This window comes from Neoarius graeffei, chromosome 24 (genome assembly GCF_027579695.1).
Source record: "Neoarius graeffei isolate fNeoGra1 chromosome 24, fNeoGra1.pri, whole genome shotgun sequence".
NCBI classification, from domain to species: domain Eukaryota; kingdom Metazoa; phylum Chordata; class Actinopteri; order Siluriformes; family Ariidae; genus Neoarius; species Neoarius graeffei.
This window is the reverse complement of record NC_083592.1, coordinates 51,161,049-51,180,550: the sequence shown is the minus strand read 5'-3', so window position 1 is coordinate 51,180,550 and position 19,502 is coordinate 51,161,049. Positions and strand designations below refer to the sequence as shown.

At 42.1% G+C, this 19,502-nt stretch overlaps 1 protein-coding gene across 1 annotated transcript in view; it reads right to left on the bottom strand.

Annotated features, from left to right (window-relative positions):
- nf2a (NF2, moesin-ezrin-radixin like (MERLIN) tumor suppressor a) overlaps positions 1 to 19,502 on the bottom strand; it is a 120,979-nt gene that overhangs the window by 65,246 nt on the left and 36,231 nt on the right. The window contains exon 4 of the mRNA XM_060907454.1: positions 4,589 to 4,672. Within this exon, the coding sequence (XP_060763437.1) occupies positions 4,589 to 4,672 (84 nt within the window). The remainder of the gene's footprint in view (positions 1 to 4,588; positions 4,673 to 19,502) is intronic.

Genomic DNA, 19,502 nt, shown 5'->3' with positions numbered 1-19,502 from the left:
TCGATTGCCCCTCGTACCACCAAGCGTACCATGAGACCCGAACGGGAAATATGGGTGGAGCTAGAAACAGGCAAGTGATCACTCAATTGCAATCAGTTCATCAGTTGTAACTCAAATCAAGCTCCTCCCCCTCACTGCATTTCATCATAAACCATACAATAATCAGAAATCATTTTTCATCTCGTCAGACCACACGAGCTGCCAAAACAGATCTGACGCAAATCCATGAGTTCCTCGGGATCCGTTTCTGACTGAGAACAGAATAGTAACTTCAGCACAATAATCAATATTGATTATACATACAGGGCGCTTTTTCCATGGAATAAAAGCATGTGTTCTATTCCCTTCTAGTGGGTTTATTGATGGCGTGCAATATTGTTCTCATATCGCTTATCCTCCGTGTATTACATCACTCTGCCCAATGGAGAATGAGCGTGCGATATTCTTATAAACATTGCACATTGTCAGGACAACACGACGTCATACAGCGACAGTGAGTAAACAAACATGGCCGCCAGGTTTGCTTCGTTAAAAGCGAAAGATTTTGAGAGAATTTTGGCTGCCAGGTCGCTCCGTTGTGTGTTGTTCTTGATTTTAAAAGTAACCAAGTAAATTATGCAGAGAAAATAATAATAATAATAATAATAATAATAATAATAATAATAATAATAATATTCGGCTTGACTGCACTAGCATTAGCCTTTGCGAACACTACACCGGCTGGAAGGTAACAGGACTGCTGCGCTAACAGCACAGAGTAGCGGGTAAGCTAGAGTTCGCCTTCAAGAATGCTGATGTGAAGAGAGCGTGTATGTATAATAATAATAATAATAATAATAATAGGGCGGCACGGTGGTGTAGTGGTTAGCGCTGTCGCCTCACAGCAAGAAGGTCCTGGGTTCGAGCCCTGGGGCCGGCGAGGGCCTTTCTGTGTGGAGTTTGCATGTTCTCCCCGTGTCCGCGTGGGTTTCCTCCGGGTGCTCCGGTTTCCCCCACAGTCCAAAGACATGCAGGTTAGGTTAACTGGTGACTCTAAATTGAGCGTAGGTGTGAATGTGAGTGTGAATGGTTGTCTGTGTCTATGTGTCAGCCCTGTGATGACCTGGCGACTTGTCCAGGGTGTACCCCGCCTTTCGCCCGTAGTCAGCTGGGATAGGCTCCAGCTTGCCTGCGACCCTGTAGAAGGATAAAGCGGCTAGAGATAATGAGATGAGATGAGAGATGAGATAATAATAATAATAATATTGGCTGGCTTTTTTTCGTGGTATATCAGATATATTCCATTCAGCTACTCGTCTTCGACTCGTTCGGTATCATGCGAGCTGAATGGAATATATCTGATATACCACTCAACGCCAGCCAATATTATTTACATATTATATAGACATGAGCGTTTTACTGGGAAATACACCACTCATATTTTTCTTACGAGCTCCATCAGGGACATGGAGAACTAAAACCGTGACAATCTCTATATGTCATAATTGTTTTGATAAAATTTGGGCGCTTTGTGTTTGTGAATGTGTCGATATAATAAAAATAAAAAAAAAAATCACACGTTGGCTTGAAGATATGAAGTTAATCTTCTCGTGTTGAAAAACTCACATTTTTCAAACGAAATACATCACGGATCTGAGTGACATACACTACCGTTCAAAAGTTTGGGGTCACCCAGACAATTTTGTGTTTTCCATGAAAAGTCACACTTTTATTTACCACCATAAGTTGCAAAATGGGCGGCACGGTGGTGTAGTGGTTAGCGCTGTCGCCTCACAGCAAGAAGGTCCGGGTTCGAGCCCCGGGGCCGGCGAGGGCCTTTCTGTGTGGAGTTTGCATGTTCTCCCCGTGTCCGCGTGGGTTTCCTCCGGGTGCTCCGGTTTCCCCCACAGTCCAAAGACATGCAGGTTAGGTTAACTGGTGACTCTAAATTGACCGTAGGTGTGAATGTGAGTGTGAATGGTTGTCTGTGTCTATGTGTCAGCCCTGTGATGACCTGGCGACTTGTCCAGGGTGTACCCCGCCTTTCGCCCATAGTCAGCTGGGATAGGCTCCAGCTTGCCTGCGACCCTGTAGAACAGGATAAAGCGGCTAGAGATAATGAGATGAGATGAGTTGTAAAATGAATAGAAAATATAGTCAAGACATTTTTCTGGCCATTTTGAGCATTTAATCGACCCCACAAATGTGATGCTCCAGAAACTCAGGCTACATCCACACGACAACGGCAACGAGATGTTATTTAAAAATATATCGCGTCCAAATGGGCAACGATCAGTAAAATATCAGGTCCATATGGCAACGCAACGCTTGCTGAAAACGATGCAATACACATGCCACACCTCTAGGGGCGCTGTAAGACGGTCCCTTCGGAGACACCAGAACAATAGAAGAAGTAAGGACGCATGCGCATAAAATATTATGCGCGAGACTTCATATTAGCCACAAAGTCAGAAAAATCTGTTTGTAAAATTACGTTATAATGACCAAATACAATGAAAAGTATTTTTCCAGTCTCACCTGTGAAAGGTAATCCCATGTGATCTCGTTTGGACGGCAAACCTGTTGGTACAGTTAAACGCAGCTAATCTTTATTCTCCGCTTTGACCTATCCAATATGGCGGCGAGGATGACGTATGATTCTACGCGGAAGGCGGCGTCTTTAATGGTCCGGAATAAATTGAATGCTACACGTTGATGGATTAATTTGTTGTTTCTCACCTGTGAAAGGTAATCCCATATGATCTCGTTTGGACGGTAAACCTGTTGGTACAGTTAAACGCAGCACATGAATCTTTATTCTCCGCTTTGACCTATCCAATATGGCGACGAGGATGACGTATGATTCTACGCGGAAGGCGGCGTCTTTAATGGTCCGGAATAAATTGAATGATACACATTGATGGATTAATTTCTTCTACGCCCTTTTTGAGGAATGTATTGTAGGATTTAAACCCACATCTGAAGAGGTGAGATCGCTCCTTTTTTTTCCCCTATTTTTGCTGGCGGGATTGACTCTGCCCTACGGGCTATTCTCTCTCTCTCTCTCTCTCTCTCACTTTGCACCATTACACAATAAATATTCACAGTGAAAATATTTTGTAAGCGCGTTTCATGAACCAAGTTATAGGATTTGTTGACAACTCGCATCGAGTTCGTTACACTTCTACCCGGCGTGAAGCACTCACAGTCATGTGGTTGTGACGTCATCGTAAACAAATCCGTTCTACTCATCCAGACGACTTCGCAACGGCAACGTTGCCAGATCTTTCCACTCTGGAACCCGTTCTCAAAAAGATTGCGTTTGGGGCACCCAAAACGCCGGTGCCGTGTGGACGCCAGGCCTAAACGATAAGCAATTGTATCGGAGTCACCTGAATCCGTTGCCATGTGGACAGGGCCTCAATCTGCTCAAAGGAAGGTCAGTTTTATAGCTTCTCTAAAGAGCTAAACTGTTTTCAGCTGTGCTAACATGATTGTACAAGGGTTTTCTAATCATCCATTAGCCTTCTGAGGCAATGAGCAAACACATTGTACCATTAGAACACTGGAGTGAGAGTTGCTGGAAATGGGCCTCTATACACCTATGGAGATATTGCACCAAAAACCAGACATTTGCAGCTAGAATAGTCATTTACCACATTAGCAATGTATAGAGTGGATTTCTGATTAGTTTAAAGTGATCTTCATTGAAAAGAACAGTGCTTTTCTTTCAAAAATAAGGACATTTCAAAGCGACCCCAAACTTTTGAACGGTAGTGTATTTAAATGATATTGGCTGGATTTTTGTCGTAGTATATCAGATATATTCCATTCAGCTAGCATGATCCTGAATGAGTCAAAGACGAGGAGCTGAATGGAATATATATCTGACATACCACGAAAAAAAGCCAGCCAATATTATTATTATCCACACACATTCCTTTCAGGTGTTCGACACGTCTTTGTCTTTCAAAATTCTCTCAAAATCTTTAACGAAGCAAACCTGGCGGCCATGTTTGTTTACAAACTGTCCCAGTCGCTCACTCGCTAGCGCAGAAGTTTTACGTCTCCGGCGTGTGACGTCATGTTGTCTTGACAACCATGCAATATCGTAAACCATATTCAACACTCATTCTCCATTGGGTAGAGTGACGTAATACACGTAGGATAAGCGATATGCTAACAATATTGCATGCTATCAAACCAAATGAATGAAACCCGCTAGAAGGGAATCGAACACGGTTTTATTCCATCGAAAAAAAGGGTCCTGTATGTATAATAATCACTGATATTTCACTCCGATGACGTCACTCCCAGTGTTTTCCCGCTGACTGGATGTGTGTTGTCAAAACGGCAAACCGGTTCACAATTAAAATTCTTTCGATTAACTTGCGTATTTTTTGTGGATGTGTCCAGATAATATAAAGAACATTACACGGTGGTGCGAAGATATGAAGTTTATCTTCCCTTTGCTCACTCGTGACGTAGACGTTCAGCACTCAAAGATAAACTTCAGATCTTTATGCAATCATGTAATGTTCTCTATGTACAGTACTTTCACAGATACCGAGAGAGAGAGAGAGAGAGAGAGAGAGAGAGACACACTGACCTTTGCTTGGACGGCATATGAGGCGAGCAGCACTGAGGCTTCAGGGGGACAATACACCTCCTCTTCCAGAATCATCATCTTCACCTGCAGCAATTACAACCGAACACAGCCGCTGATTCAAAAAAATGTAAAAAATCCACAGGGTAATGATCTTGAACATGCGCTTCTGAATCTAAATCTACAGCCACGTTTCTGTAAAGCTGCTTTGGGACAATGTCCTCTGATAAAAGCGCTGTACAAACTAGGGATGTACCGAATCCACTGCTTAAAGTGCCATTCCACCATTGGATGTATTCTTTGGCATAAAATACAATATATTTTGACAACGTATATAAACGGTATCACTAGATAGAGAAATCTTTTAGCTTCAAAATGATATATCAAACATAATTTTTTGACAACGACAAGTATATTAATTTTGCGACCAAAGTCACCTACCCTTTTAATTTCCGTGCGTGATGTCATCGGCAGGTTCCCCTTCTTGTGTACCACGTGACGTGTGACGTGGCACATATTATCAGCAATGGCGGATAGAACGCGATAAAAATAATACCAATAAATCTAGCTAATACCAATAAATCTAGCTAACTGAAAGATTAACTCAAAATTTTTCGCAATTTTTTTGGCCCCCATATACGAGGAGAAATGACTCTCTCACTTTGGGGGTTTCCTGGTCTAAAAACAGACCGACACGTGGTACACAAGAAGGGGAACCTGCCGATGACATCACGTTTCACTACCGCACGGAAATTAAAAGGGTAGGCGACTTTGGCCGCAAAATTAATATACTTGTCGTTGTCAAAAAATTATGTTTGATATATCATTTTGAAGCTAAAAGATTTCTCTGTCTAGTCATGTTGTCATAAAATATATTGTATTTTATGCCAAAGAATACATCCAATGGTGGAATGGCACTTTAAGATTCGGCCGAATCCGAAACCGAATCCTACTCTGAACATTAGCTAGTACATTATAATGCAGTGAAAAACATTGCACGTTTCCTTTTCTTAATAGTAAGATAGAGATACTTTATCCAGAAGGAATATTTTATTATTTTATTTTAAACTGTGAAAACAAAGGCAATAACTTCTGCCACTATTTTGTATTTGAATAGTCACAGAGAACACCACTGAAATTTTCAGCTTAAAGTCATTCAGTGTACAGGCTTTAGTATACTGTCCATTATAAAGAACAAAGAAAAAGAGCAAAAAGTGACATTATTGCTCAAAGAATAAGGCCCGTCAGCAACAGTGAGCCATTGCTAAAGTGCTCTTTGTTAAACAAAAAATAAAAAGTAAAAAAAAAAATCTCTGCAGATACAATGCAGCAAAGCATAGCACATTTACATTTTAACTCTTGCATACATGTAAGCCTACTTAATTTTCAAACACAAAGGTGATATTTAATTTATTTAGCTTTTGCCATAGGAAGATATATATATAAGTGCTGTCAAAAATGTCGCGTTATTAACGCGTTAACTTGACTCAATTTTAACGGCGATAATTTTTTTATTGCAAGATTAACGCTCTGTGACATGATGCCACGCCCCGCACAGCCAGAGTCCTCTGCCCTCCCCCGAAGAGCCACGGTGCTCGGCTTAGGTTTCGTTTTCCCATCGGCGGCTCCAGCCCCACTTTGCAGTGGCTGTGACAAGACGTGTTATGCTCTGCAATAAAAAAACAAACAAACATTGGTACAACCAGTGTTCGAACTATGCCGATATTTTCGGGGGGGTCCCTCTATTCCCTTGGGGGGGGTGCTTGCGCTTGTCTCAGAGCGCGGCTCTCCATCGCGCGCTCACTTCGGATATGCAAATGCTTCCCGTTACACACGATTGCTATGTCAATAAACATCATTTTGCCAATATTTTAGAGACCCCCCCCAACATTTCCCAAATCATGTTTTCAAGGGATCTCATGTCTGTTTCAGGGGATCTCGAATCCCCCGTGTACCCCCGTAGTTCGAACGGTGAGCAAGCCCATTCACTTTTTTATGCTGATAAGAGAATTACAATGGTTTTTCATGTGACAAAAATGTGCGATTAATCGCGAGTTAACTATGACAGTCGCGACATTAATCGCGATTAAATATTTTAATCGCTTGACAGCACTAATATATATATATATATATATACACACACACCATGGGAAACCACAACAGCTTGCACCAATTACAGTGGCCCCATTGTACCGAATCTGCATGTCTTTAAACTGTGGGGGAAACCGGAGCACCCGGAGGAAACCCACGCGGACACAGGGAGAACATGCAAACTCCGCACAGAGAGGCCCCTGTCGGCCGTGAGGTTCGAACCCGGAACCTTCTTGCTGTGAGGCGACAGCGCTAACCACTACACCACCGTGCCGCCCATAAATTTAATGCTGAATCTGTTTTCTTCAGGAAAGGAAAGGAAAAAAAAAAAAAAAAAAAAAAAACTTACTGGGGATCTTGATCATGTTTAATGCTTACACTCATGGAACATAAATTATAGGCTATTTCACTTCAATTTCAAGCACTTACAACTGTAGGCTTAATTAGATACATTAAACAAACTGTAGCACAAAAAACTCGAACATGTCTCCCCGTAGGCTATTTTATTAACAACCTAGTTCTATAGCTAGCGTTGGTAATGGTGGTCTGAGTACCACTTTTTATCTGTGACTGTGCGGTTGCGGTACCTGAAGCCTCACTGACGTTAGATTCGGCCATGCACGACTCGTCCTCCGTCGGATGCTTTGAGCGAAGATGTTTTAACAGCGGAGATGTTGTGTACTGTTTAGCATCTTTCCCACCACGAGACAACTCTGTACTGCAAAGTGTGCATGTTGCACGACTTGAATCTCCCTCTTTCACATGAAAGCACTGCCACACAACACTTTCGGCTCACTGCTTCCATTGTCGATTTCGACTGCAAGCACAATGGAGGCTATCTTCTCCTAAACATTGACGACGTAATCGCATGCACGTGCGCTGCACGTAGGATTCGGTTCGGTCGGCGCTCTAGGGTTCGGCCGAAACCGAACCCCTTTAAAAAGGCCAAGATTCGGCCGAATCCGAAACCGAATCTTGGATTCGGTGCAACCCTAGTACAAACCAAACACGCCGCTTCGGAGCCTTCACGTGGAAACCTCACAGTCCGCTACCCCTTCGACATTTTACTTCACTCTTACCTGATCCGACGACTTCTCGTCTTGGAACAGATTTTGTTACATGAAATCTTCAAATTTATTTAACCCTCCACGACCCTGACCAGGTGTAATATCCTCTAAAGATGAAGATGACGGAATGGTATATTCAAAGATGGTCTGAATTCATTACGTTCTGAAGGAAGATGGCCAAAAAAATAAATAAATTCAACCTTTTAAATAACTGATACTGAGGAGTTGTGTACAAAACAAGCAGGAACACAAATTATTTGTGGGATTTTTCCCCTCCAGCAGGGATGAGAATGGGACATTTAAAAAAAAAACTCTGAAATGTCTGCCAAATTTCCCACAAAATATATATATATATATATATATATATATATATATATATATATATATATATAAACTTTAAGATAACAAATCCTTACAGATATAATTTTATATATATATATATATATATATATATATATATATATACACACACACACACATATATACAGGGGTGATAGCGTTCCGGCACCGCGCCGGAAAAAAAAAAATCTAGTTCGCCCATTATCCTGTGTCATTCTGAGATGCGCAGATAGACAGTAAAGGGAATTCGGAATTCCCTTTACTGTCTATCTGCGCATCTCAGAATGACACAGGATAATGGGCGAACTAGATTTTTTTTTTTTTTCCGGCGCCGCGGTACGCCGGAAATCCGGCGCGGCGCCGGAACGCTATCACCCCTGTATATAGTGAGCGATAATGGAGGTAACCGTAACGATATATTAGATTCCTCCTGACTCTATCTTTGACAATTTAAGTAAAACGTACCTTTGTGCTTTTTTGTTTTGATGTGCTCCTGGATGTTTCTAGCTCCTCTGTTTCCATAATTGATCATATCTGAGCACAGAATACACAGAACCTTTCCCGGCACGTCCACTTTTCGGATATGTTCCGTCAGGCACGTCGTCACAGTTTGTGTCCCTATCTGCACGGTAACGCTACTATCAAGCCATGCCCATCGGAAACAGTTCTTTATCCCGTTCGATTTATCGATTTCCCTGGCACGATCCTCATTTTTGCAGTCCAAAACTTTTGCCATACTGGCGAAGTAACTTTGAAAACTAACCAAAATAACTAGACCTTAAGAAGTGATCAAAACCGTGTACGTATAGCTTGTTTCTCCGTGAATTGTAGAAGTGAGATGAAACTAGCGCCAAAACGTTGCCAAAAATCGTCGTGAGTTGTCGTTAGCATAAATATTGAAGAAAGCAATGACGATTTCCGTTATCACAGCCGCAACTAATTTTGTGATGAGCGCTGCCGAAAGATGCGGGCGGGCGGTCGGTCGGTCGGTCGGTCCTGCCTGCTTGTGCCACCACAAGCCTCGCCTCGCGCCGACCCCTACCCCCCCCGAATTTTCTCAATAGATTTACGCGTTTCACAAAAATGACATTTTCAGCGGGAAAAACTCGGAATTCCGCAGATCCGTGGAAAATTCTCGTCCCTGCCTCCAGGCAAGATTTAATTTACTTCACCTAAAAATTCGGTTATCTGCATATCTTTCAATTATAAACAGTCTGTAAATTCCACCACATTACTACAGTTAAAGCTGAAAACTGCCCTTTTTTTTTTTTGAAACCTTGGGCCACACCAATTCGATTAGTTGGTTCTCGGAATCGCCGCTTGAAGAAAATGCAAAATGGAAAAAAATAAAAAATCGAAATCGACTGCAGGTTGAGGTCACGTGACATCGAAAACCAATCAAATCGCCCCTTTCACTTTATCTAAAGACTTGCGGAAGAAACATGCCTGTGGAGGGGAATCCTGCAGAGCCTGTGTTTGTGATCGTTAGGATATTCAGCCAACAGAAGCGTGAAATCTTTGACAGGTGTGTCGAAATTCAAGAGGGGGGAAACTTTGCACCGTTGTACTCAAGATGCCGTGAGCTTGTTACCCTGCGATGTGCCAACCTGGACTACAACTCTGGAGGTGGGTTTGATTTATATATTTCATTGATTAATGTGAGGGGCAAACAAAAAAAATCATTCAACGTATATTTAGCCATCAGAAGTAGCCTACTCCTGGTCAAATCTTTTTTTCTGTGCATTGTAGATTAGGGTGCATCAGTTGCCCTCACTTTCAAAATCTGATGCATTTTTGTTTGGGTGTTCCTTTTCACCAATAAAGACATCCTGTAAAATTTTTGACCATATTCAAAAAAGTGGCACCATGAGGTTCATTTTTTTTTTTTTGCCAAAAAACGCTTATTTTATGTTTTGGCGTAAGGTTTGAATCACAATGTTGGACTCCATTTCTTGATTTCTTGTGAGCCAGAGATCATGTTAAGAACCTTTGCAAGGGATTGAGAAGCATTAATGTGATTCAGAATGCATTTGTATTGTTTAAAAGTAGTTGAACAATGATTCAATGAGCAGCTAAAACTCAAACTGTGCTTGATAATATATTTAGAATATGCACTAAAAATGTGTATCTAAGATATTTGGTATACTCTATAAGGTGCCATAATGTTTCATGAAAAGTGATCGAAATTTTGTCATAAAAGTCATAAAATAGCAGCTTTTTCCATAACTTTGAGCTCCTGGTGCCACCATTAATTTTGTCAAAATATTTCACCCAGTGTGTTTTCTGACCAAAAGGAACATAAAAACAAAAATGCATCATGATCGGAGGAACTTTTCATTTTTAGGGGGCAACTGATGCACCCTATTGTAGATGTTCGATTGACTGTAATTCAATCACTTATTTAGCCTCTGTTTACTGGTTTGCCTGATAAAAGACGTGCAGCCAGAGCTCGCCCTTAATGCATATGGGTGGAAATAAGAGAAGCTATTAAAAGAGCCATATGAAATGTGTAACAATAATGTATTGTCTTTGTTTTGTTTCTCTATTATGAAAGCCCTCTATTTCCACCGCTAATTTTACCATCAGAGCATTTTTTAAATTTTATTTTTATTTCGCGCGCCCGCTTCATATTTTTCCTGAAAAAATCCGAGAACCAACTAATTAAATTGGTGTGGCCTTAGCAAAAGTGTATCAAGTGGAAAACGGATCTCTGATCCAGAATGCTCGTGTGTGTTTGGACGTGCCGAGTGTCAGTTATTTTATAGACGCTCTACAGGCCACCGCTGCTCCTGAAGGGAAACTTCATGAACATGGACAGGAATTACTCAAATGCTGAACCCTTCGAGACCGAGTCTTTATTTAAACACGAAAAAAAATAATAATAATTTACCGAAAGCACCTTTAAGATGTAGAAACAGTACATGGTCAGTTCTGCATTTCTTCAAACAGAAACGTGCGTACTCTCCTAACCTGATTCTGAGACACAAATAACCGGAATGCCGCGTTTATGAATCCCCAGAGGAGCTCAAAGTGAAATAAGAAGAGCAACTTTCCTGAATAAATAACATTCATTCATTAATAAACGCATGTGGTCTATAATCGAGTTAAACAAGCAAACATTTCATACGATTCATTTCACAACTGATCCGACATGATTCAATTCAGATGCAATACGATTCGATTCGGACCCCCATCGAGTACGATTCAATTCAGTCCCGATCCGCTTCAATTCAGATGCCATCGGATTCAATTCAGACCCGATCCAATAGGATTCATTTTAGACCCAATCCGATTCAGTTCAGGTGCGATCAGATTCAATTCAGACCCCGTCCAATATGATTCAATTCAGACCCGATCCGATTCGATCCAGACCCCATCCAACGTGATTCGATTTAGACCCGATCCGATTCAGTTCAAATGCAATCGGATTCAATTCAGACCTGATCCGATTCAGACCTGATCCAATATGATTCATTTCAGACTCCATCCAATATGATTCAATTCAGACCCGATCCAATTCAGTTCAGATGCAATTGGGTTCAATTCAGACCCAATCAAACATGATCCTGTATTCTGTGCTCACTGTTACTCATATTTATACTTATTTACTATTTCATCTTTACACTATGCACCATATTGCACCAAAAGGGAAAATCCTTTCTGTGATGAACAGCTAAAATCCAGAATCATATATCAGTAATATCACTTGTAAAATATCTGCACACTCATATCGTCATTCTGTGCACACTATATACTTTATCTATTTCATACTTGACATACTTGGATTACTTTGCACTATGCACCTATTGCACCATTTTTTTTTTGTTTTTTGTTTTGTGTATACGCTTTTTATCTGTTTTGTACTATGAGAGCTAAGTGAAACCGGAGTCAAATTCCTCATGTGTGTGTCCACATACCTGGCAATAAAAGTGATTCTGATTCTATTCAGACCCGATCCGATAGGATTCATTTCAGACCCAATCCAATTCAGTTCGGACGTGATCGGATTCAATTCAGACCCGACCCAATATGATTCAATTCAGACCCAACCTGACACGATTCATTTCAGACCCGAATGGATTCAATTCAGACCCCATCGAACATGATTCAATTCGGACCCAATCCAATCCAGTTCTGATGCAACTGGATTCAATTCATCCACGATCCAACATGATTCAATTCAGACCCGATCTAATAGGATTCATTTCAGACCCCATCCAATATGATTCAATTCTGTCCCAATCCGATTCGATCCAGACCCCATCCAACATGATTCGATTTAGACCCGATCCGATTCAGTCCTAATGCGATCGGATTCAATTCAGACCCGATCCAATATGATTCATTTCAGACTCCATCCAATAGGATTCATTTCAGACTCCATCCAATATGATTCAATTCCGTCCCAATCCGATTCGATCCAGACCCCATCCAACATGATTCGACTTAGACCCGATCCGATTCAGTTCAAATGCGATCGGATTCAATTCAGACCCGATCCAATATGATTCATTTCAGACTCCATCCAACAGGATTCAATTCAGACCCCATCCATTATGATTCAATTCCGTCCCAATCCGATTCGATCCAGACCCCATCCAACATGATTCGATTTAGACCTGATCCAATTCAGTTCAAATGCGATCGGATTCAATTCAGACCCGATCCAATATGATTCATTTCAGACTCCATCCAACAGGATTCAATTCAGACCCCATCCATTATGATTCAATTCCGTCCCAATCTGATTCGATCCAGACCCCATCCAACATGATTCGACTTAGACCCGATCCGATTCAGTTCAAATGCGATAGGATTCAATTCAGACCTGATCCAATATGATTCATTTCAGACTCCATCCAATAGGATTCATTTCAGACTCCATCCAATATGATTCAATTCCGTCCCAATCCGATTCGATCCAGACCCCATCCAACATGATTCGACTTAGACCCGATCCGATTCAGTTCAAATGCGATTGGATTCAATTCAGACCCGATCCAGTATGATTCATTTCAGACTCCATCCAACAGGATTCAATTCAGACCCCATCCAGTATGATTCAATTCAGTCCCAATCCGATTTGATCCAGACTCCATCCAATATGATTCAATTCAGACCCAATTACTCTGCAGCTTTACACTTTCTGGTTACCAGCTGCATTTTTTTTTTTTTTTACTTCAAGAAAGAGGAAATAAAGACAGGCTGGTGAGTGAACGACTCTTTATAGCTGCTTTAACGTAAGCTAACAACTTCTGCTAACTGTGGTAAAGTAAGGTGCATCATTATTTAATCCCACCACCCTGTCTGTCGGCAACGAGAACACAACTTCCTTTGAGCTCCGAGAGAAATTTAAGCTCACTCTCTCTCTCTCTCTCTCTCTCTCTCTCACATATACCCAAATCAGAGAATGTGCACTGATTTTAGATAGAAGGATCCAGGTTTGTTTGTTTTTTTTGAGGGGGGGTGCAGTATTCCTTTTCGATTCAAACCAGATCTTGGCTTCCAGCCACATAGACCACTGGAACGATTTTCTGATTCAAATCCCCTTCTCTTCGACACCTCTATTCATTAATAACCAAATCAGTGAACCAGTCAAGACTCTAAACATCTCCAGACAACAAATCGAACTAATGAAACTGCAGCGACATCCCCGAAGACTGTGTAGTGCCCGAGTCCAAGTTTTTACGTGCCAATATGTTGTGTAATACTACACTGCGGGTTTGCCGGAACGAGCAAGCTGTAGCTCCAAACACAGCCGCGTAAGAGGCAGCTGCTGGTCCCGGCTGGAACCGGTTGATATCAACAAGACGTTATTCGTTATTAGGAGGCAGAATCTCCGTGCCAGTAAACAAGAAATTATTTAAAGTCGTTTACCGGCTGGAGCTTGAACTTCTGTGAAGAGTTGAGGAGAAATCCCATTGAGGATCTCTCACTTTCTTTTTCCAGTTTGTCCATCACAACTAGTGATTTGGACTCGGCACGCGCCGCAGTGCTGATTAAGCTATTGTAATCTGTAAGCTCTTATCTTAGTCATTATAAAGGTTAACCATTAGATGCTATCCGTTTTATTTTAAATCAGTTGAGTCTAGGCGATCCAAATCTTCCATCATCTCACATGATAATACTTGAATATTTTTTTTTATATTAACCTTTATATCAAGGGAAAAAAGATCATGTCTGATGAAATTATGGTTTTTCCCCCCATAAAACGCTAGCAGTAGTTAATTTGCTGTGAATTTAAAAACTAGATAACTCATTAATGCTTTATCATACAGATCCACACCCAGGATCATCGGAAAGGGTGAGTTTTGCGGTTTATTTTGAAATGTGAAGCAATCGGGACTTTGATAGCTATTCAACCGAGAATCAGGAGAGTGAAAATGGGTGGAATTAGTAAAAAAAAATAAAAATGACTTTGCAGAAGTAATCACCAGGACGTCGAGGGGGTAAGGACGTAGGAGCTCATCTGACCTGCCAACAAAACCACCACGACGACCAAAACAAACAGAACTGAAACGTGACGATGTGAGAGAGGACCAACCTCCACGACAAACTGTTTACAACAGGACAATCAACAAAGGACTAAATTTTGTTCTTCAATGGAAGATCAGATCTCCAAAACATCGATTAGAACTGAATTCACATGATGAGAGAGGAGATACAATTCTAGTCAGAATAAAATGCATTAAGGTGACCTAATTACTAATTTGTTCAATGACCAAGTGTTGTGCAGAAGGTCGAGTTCTTTCAAATAAAACAATCAGAACTGAAATCCGGGCGGCACGGTGGTGTAGTGGTTAGCGCTGTCGCCTCACAGCAAGAAGGTCCGGGTTCGAGCCCCGTGGCCGGCGAGGGCCTTTCTGTGCGGAGTTTGCATGTTCTCCCCGTGTCCGCGTGGGTTTCCTCCGGGTGCTCCGGTTTCCCCCACAGTCCAAAGACATGCAGGTTAGGTTAACTGGTGACTCTAAATTGACCGTAGGTGTGAATGTGAGTGTGAATGGTTGTCTGTGTCTATGTGTCAGCCCTGTGATGACCTGGCGACTTGTCCAGGGTGTACCCCGCCTTTCGCCCGTAGTCAGCTGGGATAGGCTCCAGCTTGCCTGCGACCCTGTAGAACAGGATAAAGCGGCTAGAGATAATGAGAACTGAAATCCACTGAGGACTGGAGGAGGAGATACGATTTAACGGAAAATAAGTAAAGTTGTAAACAAATTGTTCACAACAGGAGAAAAACAAGATCCCCGCCGCTCGCACTTACAGTATATCACAGAATGCAAGCAATCGAAGGAATAGGACACTTATTATGAATGTTGACTTCAAGAAATAATGAACCCTGAAACAAATAAGTAAAGAGCAGTGTCTCTCCGCAGGGATTTCAAACAGCATCCTGGTAAACTGTCATTCTGAAATAGCATTTTGCTTCTTGAAATGGCGCCAAAATCCACGCCGTGTGTTTCGTAAATACATTCAGTCGGTAAACAGGAAGTCGATGTGCAACAGACCTGAAAACGGTACACACGGTATAGAACCCCAAGCTGAAGCTCGGTACCAAATATCAAGCAGTTGTGATTTGTAGTTGCTGAGAAAAGTGTTAGGAAATTTTTATAAATGCACGCTAAATGTTTCGTAAATGCATTCAGTCGGTAAACAGGAAGTCGATGTGTGACAGACCTGAAAACGCTATACATGGTATAGAACCCCAAGCTGAAGTTTGGTACCAAGTGGCGATGATTTGTGGTTGCTGAGAAAAAGGGTGTTTCGGACGGATAGACAGACAGAGGTTTTATTAACCCAAAAAAAAAAAAAAAAAACAGTATCCCCCCCCCCCCCCCCCCCCAAGAGCGGGGGTATAATAAAAATCAACAAAACAACCAAGCAAGTTTTGTTCCCTGAAGGAAGATCGACCCAAAACATCGATCAGAACTGAAAGCGGATGAGAACTTGTGAGAGAGGAGATACAATTCTAGTGAGAGGCCTGGAAAATTCGTTAATTTGGCCTAATTAGTAACTCATTAGCAAAAAATTTGACAATACAACGACCAAGTTTTGTGCGGAGTGACGAGTTCTTTCAGACAAAACGATCGGAACGGAAATCCTTGTAGAACTGACAAAGGAGATACGATTTAACTAGTGCTGTCAAAAATGTTGCGTTATTAACGCATTAACTTGACTCAATTTTAACGGCGATAATTTTTTTATCGCGAGATTAACGCTCTGTGACATGTTTTTCATAAGCTTTTGAAACTGCCAGGAACTTGGAACAGAGACTTTGCTTAGAAAAACGATAGCAGCTAGACTGTAATGCCACGCCCCACACAGCCAGAGTCCTCTGCCCTCCCCCGAAGAGCCACGGTGCTCGGCTTAGGTTTCGTTTTCCCATCGGCGGCTCCAGCCCCACTTTGCAGTGGCTGTGACAAGACGTGTTATGCTCTGCAATTAAAAAAAAAAAAAAAAAAACCCATTGGTACAACCAGTGTTCGAACTATGCCGATATTTTCGGGGGGCCCCTTGGGGGGGGTGCTTGCGCTTGTCTCAGAGCGCGGATCTCCATCGCGCGCTCACTTCGGATATGCAAATGCTTCCCGTTACACACAATTGCTATGTCAATAAACATCATTTTGCCAATATTTTAGAGACCACCCAACTAGGGCTGTAACAATATGCGTATCGAAATCGAGATACGCAGAGCCACGATCCGTATCGCGATACAAGAAGGCAGAATCGCGGTACACCCTTTCAAACTTCTCCTCAGCCCAAAAACAGAGGCGCTTCCAAACTTCAATTTATGAATACTTTACTTTTTATTTAAATTACATTTTAAACTTACTTAAATTACTTTTATTTTTTTATATCTATTAGTAAGTCGTTTTTTCGCCGACCTACGACAATCTTCTGCGAGTCACGCAACGTCCACACTCGCCACTGGCAGAGCATTCATTTCCTTTAAGCGGTCGCCATTCGGGTTGCGACGCGGGGAGCGAATCTGTAAACAAGCAGCTCATTGGCTGGCTAGGTGTGCCACAAGCCAATCACAATCACTTGACCGGAAAGGCATGCAGTGTTGCCAGATTGGACGGGTTTAGGTGCTTTTTGGCTGGTTTTGAACATATTTTGGGGTGGAAAACGTTAGCAATATCTGGCAACACTGAAGGCATGTCTGCTTGGGCGGAAGCCTTCTGCGGCAGTTACATTTTGACACGCGAGCAATGTTTCACTATAAAAATTCCGCAATTTCCATCTGTTTTCCGCGATCACAGAAAATCATTGGCCCTATGAGAGTGATACAGTGAGAGAGCCACTCCCCCCCCAAAAAAAATCTTAACGGATTTACACGATTTGGAAAAATGACTTTTTCAGAACCGAAAAAAACAGAGCTTCCGGCTCAACAGTATTATTTTGAGAAATAAAACAGTCTTTGGATATACATTTGTTCATTTTTGCATACACATCACTCATTCTCTGCAGTGGTCTGAATTATTTGTTATTAAATAGTTAATGCAAGTAAGTAAATGTTAATAAGTCAAATTTACTACTTTAAAAAAACATTTTAAAAAAAATCGTGGGCGTATCGAATCGTGGGTCAAAAATCGCGATACGAATAGAATCGTGAGTTGGGTGTATCGTTACAGCCCTACACCCAACATTTCCCAAATCATGTCTGTTTCAGGGGATCTCGGATCCCCCGAGTACCCCCGTAGTTCGAACGGTGAGCAAGCCCATTCACTTTTTTACGCTGATAAGAGAATTACAATGGTTTTTCATGTGACAAAAATGTGCGATTAAATTGCGATTAATCGCGAGTTAACTATGACAGTCGCGACATTAATCGCGATTAAATATTTTAATCGCTTGACAGCACTAGATTTAACTGAATTGCGGACGACGGACGCTACACCATGGCAACAGCTCATCAGCCTTATGGTCAGATGAGCGAATAACAAGAGTAATGGGTGTGGCGATGGAGGCAGAGAGCTGGTTACTCATTGTAACTACGACTAAATTTGATCTAACTTCTAAATTATCCCCCCCCTCGCTAAAAGAACATCACATAGACAAGAAACTAGCAGCGTCAAAAAGGTCTAGTCGTGCCGTTTCCTGTGATATCTGATCCACCTTGCTGCGATCAACACTTCACGAGCAATTCCACCCAGAAAAAGGGATGTGAATTTGACCGCAATTTGCATCAGTCTGGTTCAGAGGGTTAAAACCGATTTACAGACAGACGGGTGACATCAGAGAGCGGCTTCACAGCTTCAGTGTCTTAATGCGTTTCGCGTCTCTGAGGACTTGACGAAAACGAAGCACATCTTTTTCCTTTCATCTCCAAGTGTCTCTCGGAACCAGCGCTGCACTTTGCTGAGGTTATCAGAAGCGCAGAGGGCACGTGTCTGTCTGCACAGGAGGAGACAGCAGCTTAGACAGGTGAGAGAAGAGAAAAAAAAAAAAAAAGAGGATGAGACGCCAGATTGTAAAGTTAGCCTTCAAGCCTGAGATATTTCAGCTGTGAACGCAAACAAAGGGGGGAAAGAAAGAAAAAAAAAATCGGTCACTCCGGATCAGATTCAAATAAAAATAAACAAATAAAAATTAATAAATTTTTTTTTTAAAAGAAGTGTGATGAGTTGATGGTAGCTGCAGTGCTGTAATGCAAACCAGAATCGCCATCATGGCAGCCGCGTGCTTGAAATGCAGCGCGACAAATCCAGCATGCGACAAAGTCTTAAGCCTAGGTCACAACCGGCCGTACGTGCTCCTACGGCCGGTCTACGTTAGGGCTGTGCGATGTCCCCTTAATTGGCATCGACGATGTTTACAGTGCAAACATTGTGATGGACGATCATATCGTGGGCGGGGGGGATTTTAATACCATGTTATTAAATATATTATTATTATTATTAAAAAAGTATTAGATACTCATCCGAGGCTTTGGCACGTAAAGAAAAAAAGCGCTAGGTGATGTGGAATATTTGGTCTTGATAACGGATATGTGGTCCAGCTGCAACATGATGCCCTATATGTCAGCTACCGTACATTATGTGGACCGAGAGTGGGCAATGCAGTCCAAACGCCTGCAGACGAGTTTCATGCCAGAGACACATTCAGCGGACAATTTAGAAGACGCATTGCACGAGACACTTGCCGAATGGAAAATAGAGGAGATGCACTGGGGGATGCACTGGGGCGGTTTGCAGTCGAGTGTGAAGCGGCTGGGATGAGAATCAGCACCTCCAAGTCCGAGGCCATGGTTCTCGACCGGAAAAGGGTGGCTTGCCCTCTCCAGGTTGGTGGAGAAGTCCTGCCTCAAGTGGAGGAGTTTAAGTATCTCGGGATCTTGTTCACGAGTGAGGGAAGGATGGAGCGTGAGATCGACAGGCGGATCGGTGCAGCCTCCGCAGTGATGCGGTCGCTTTACCGGT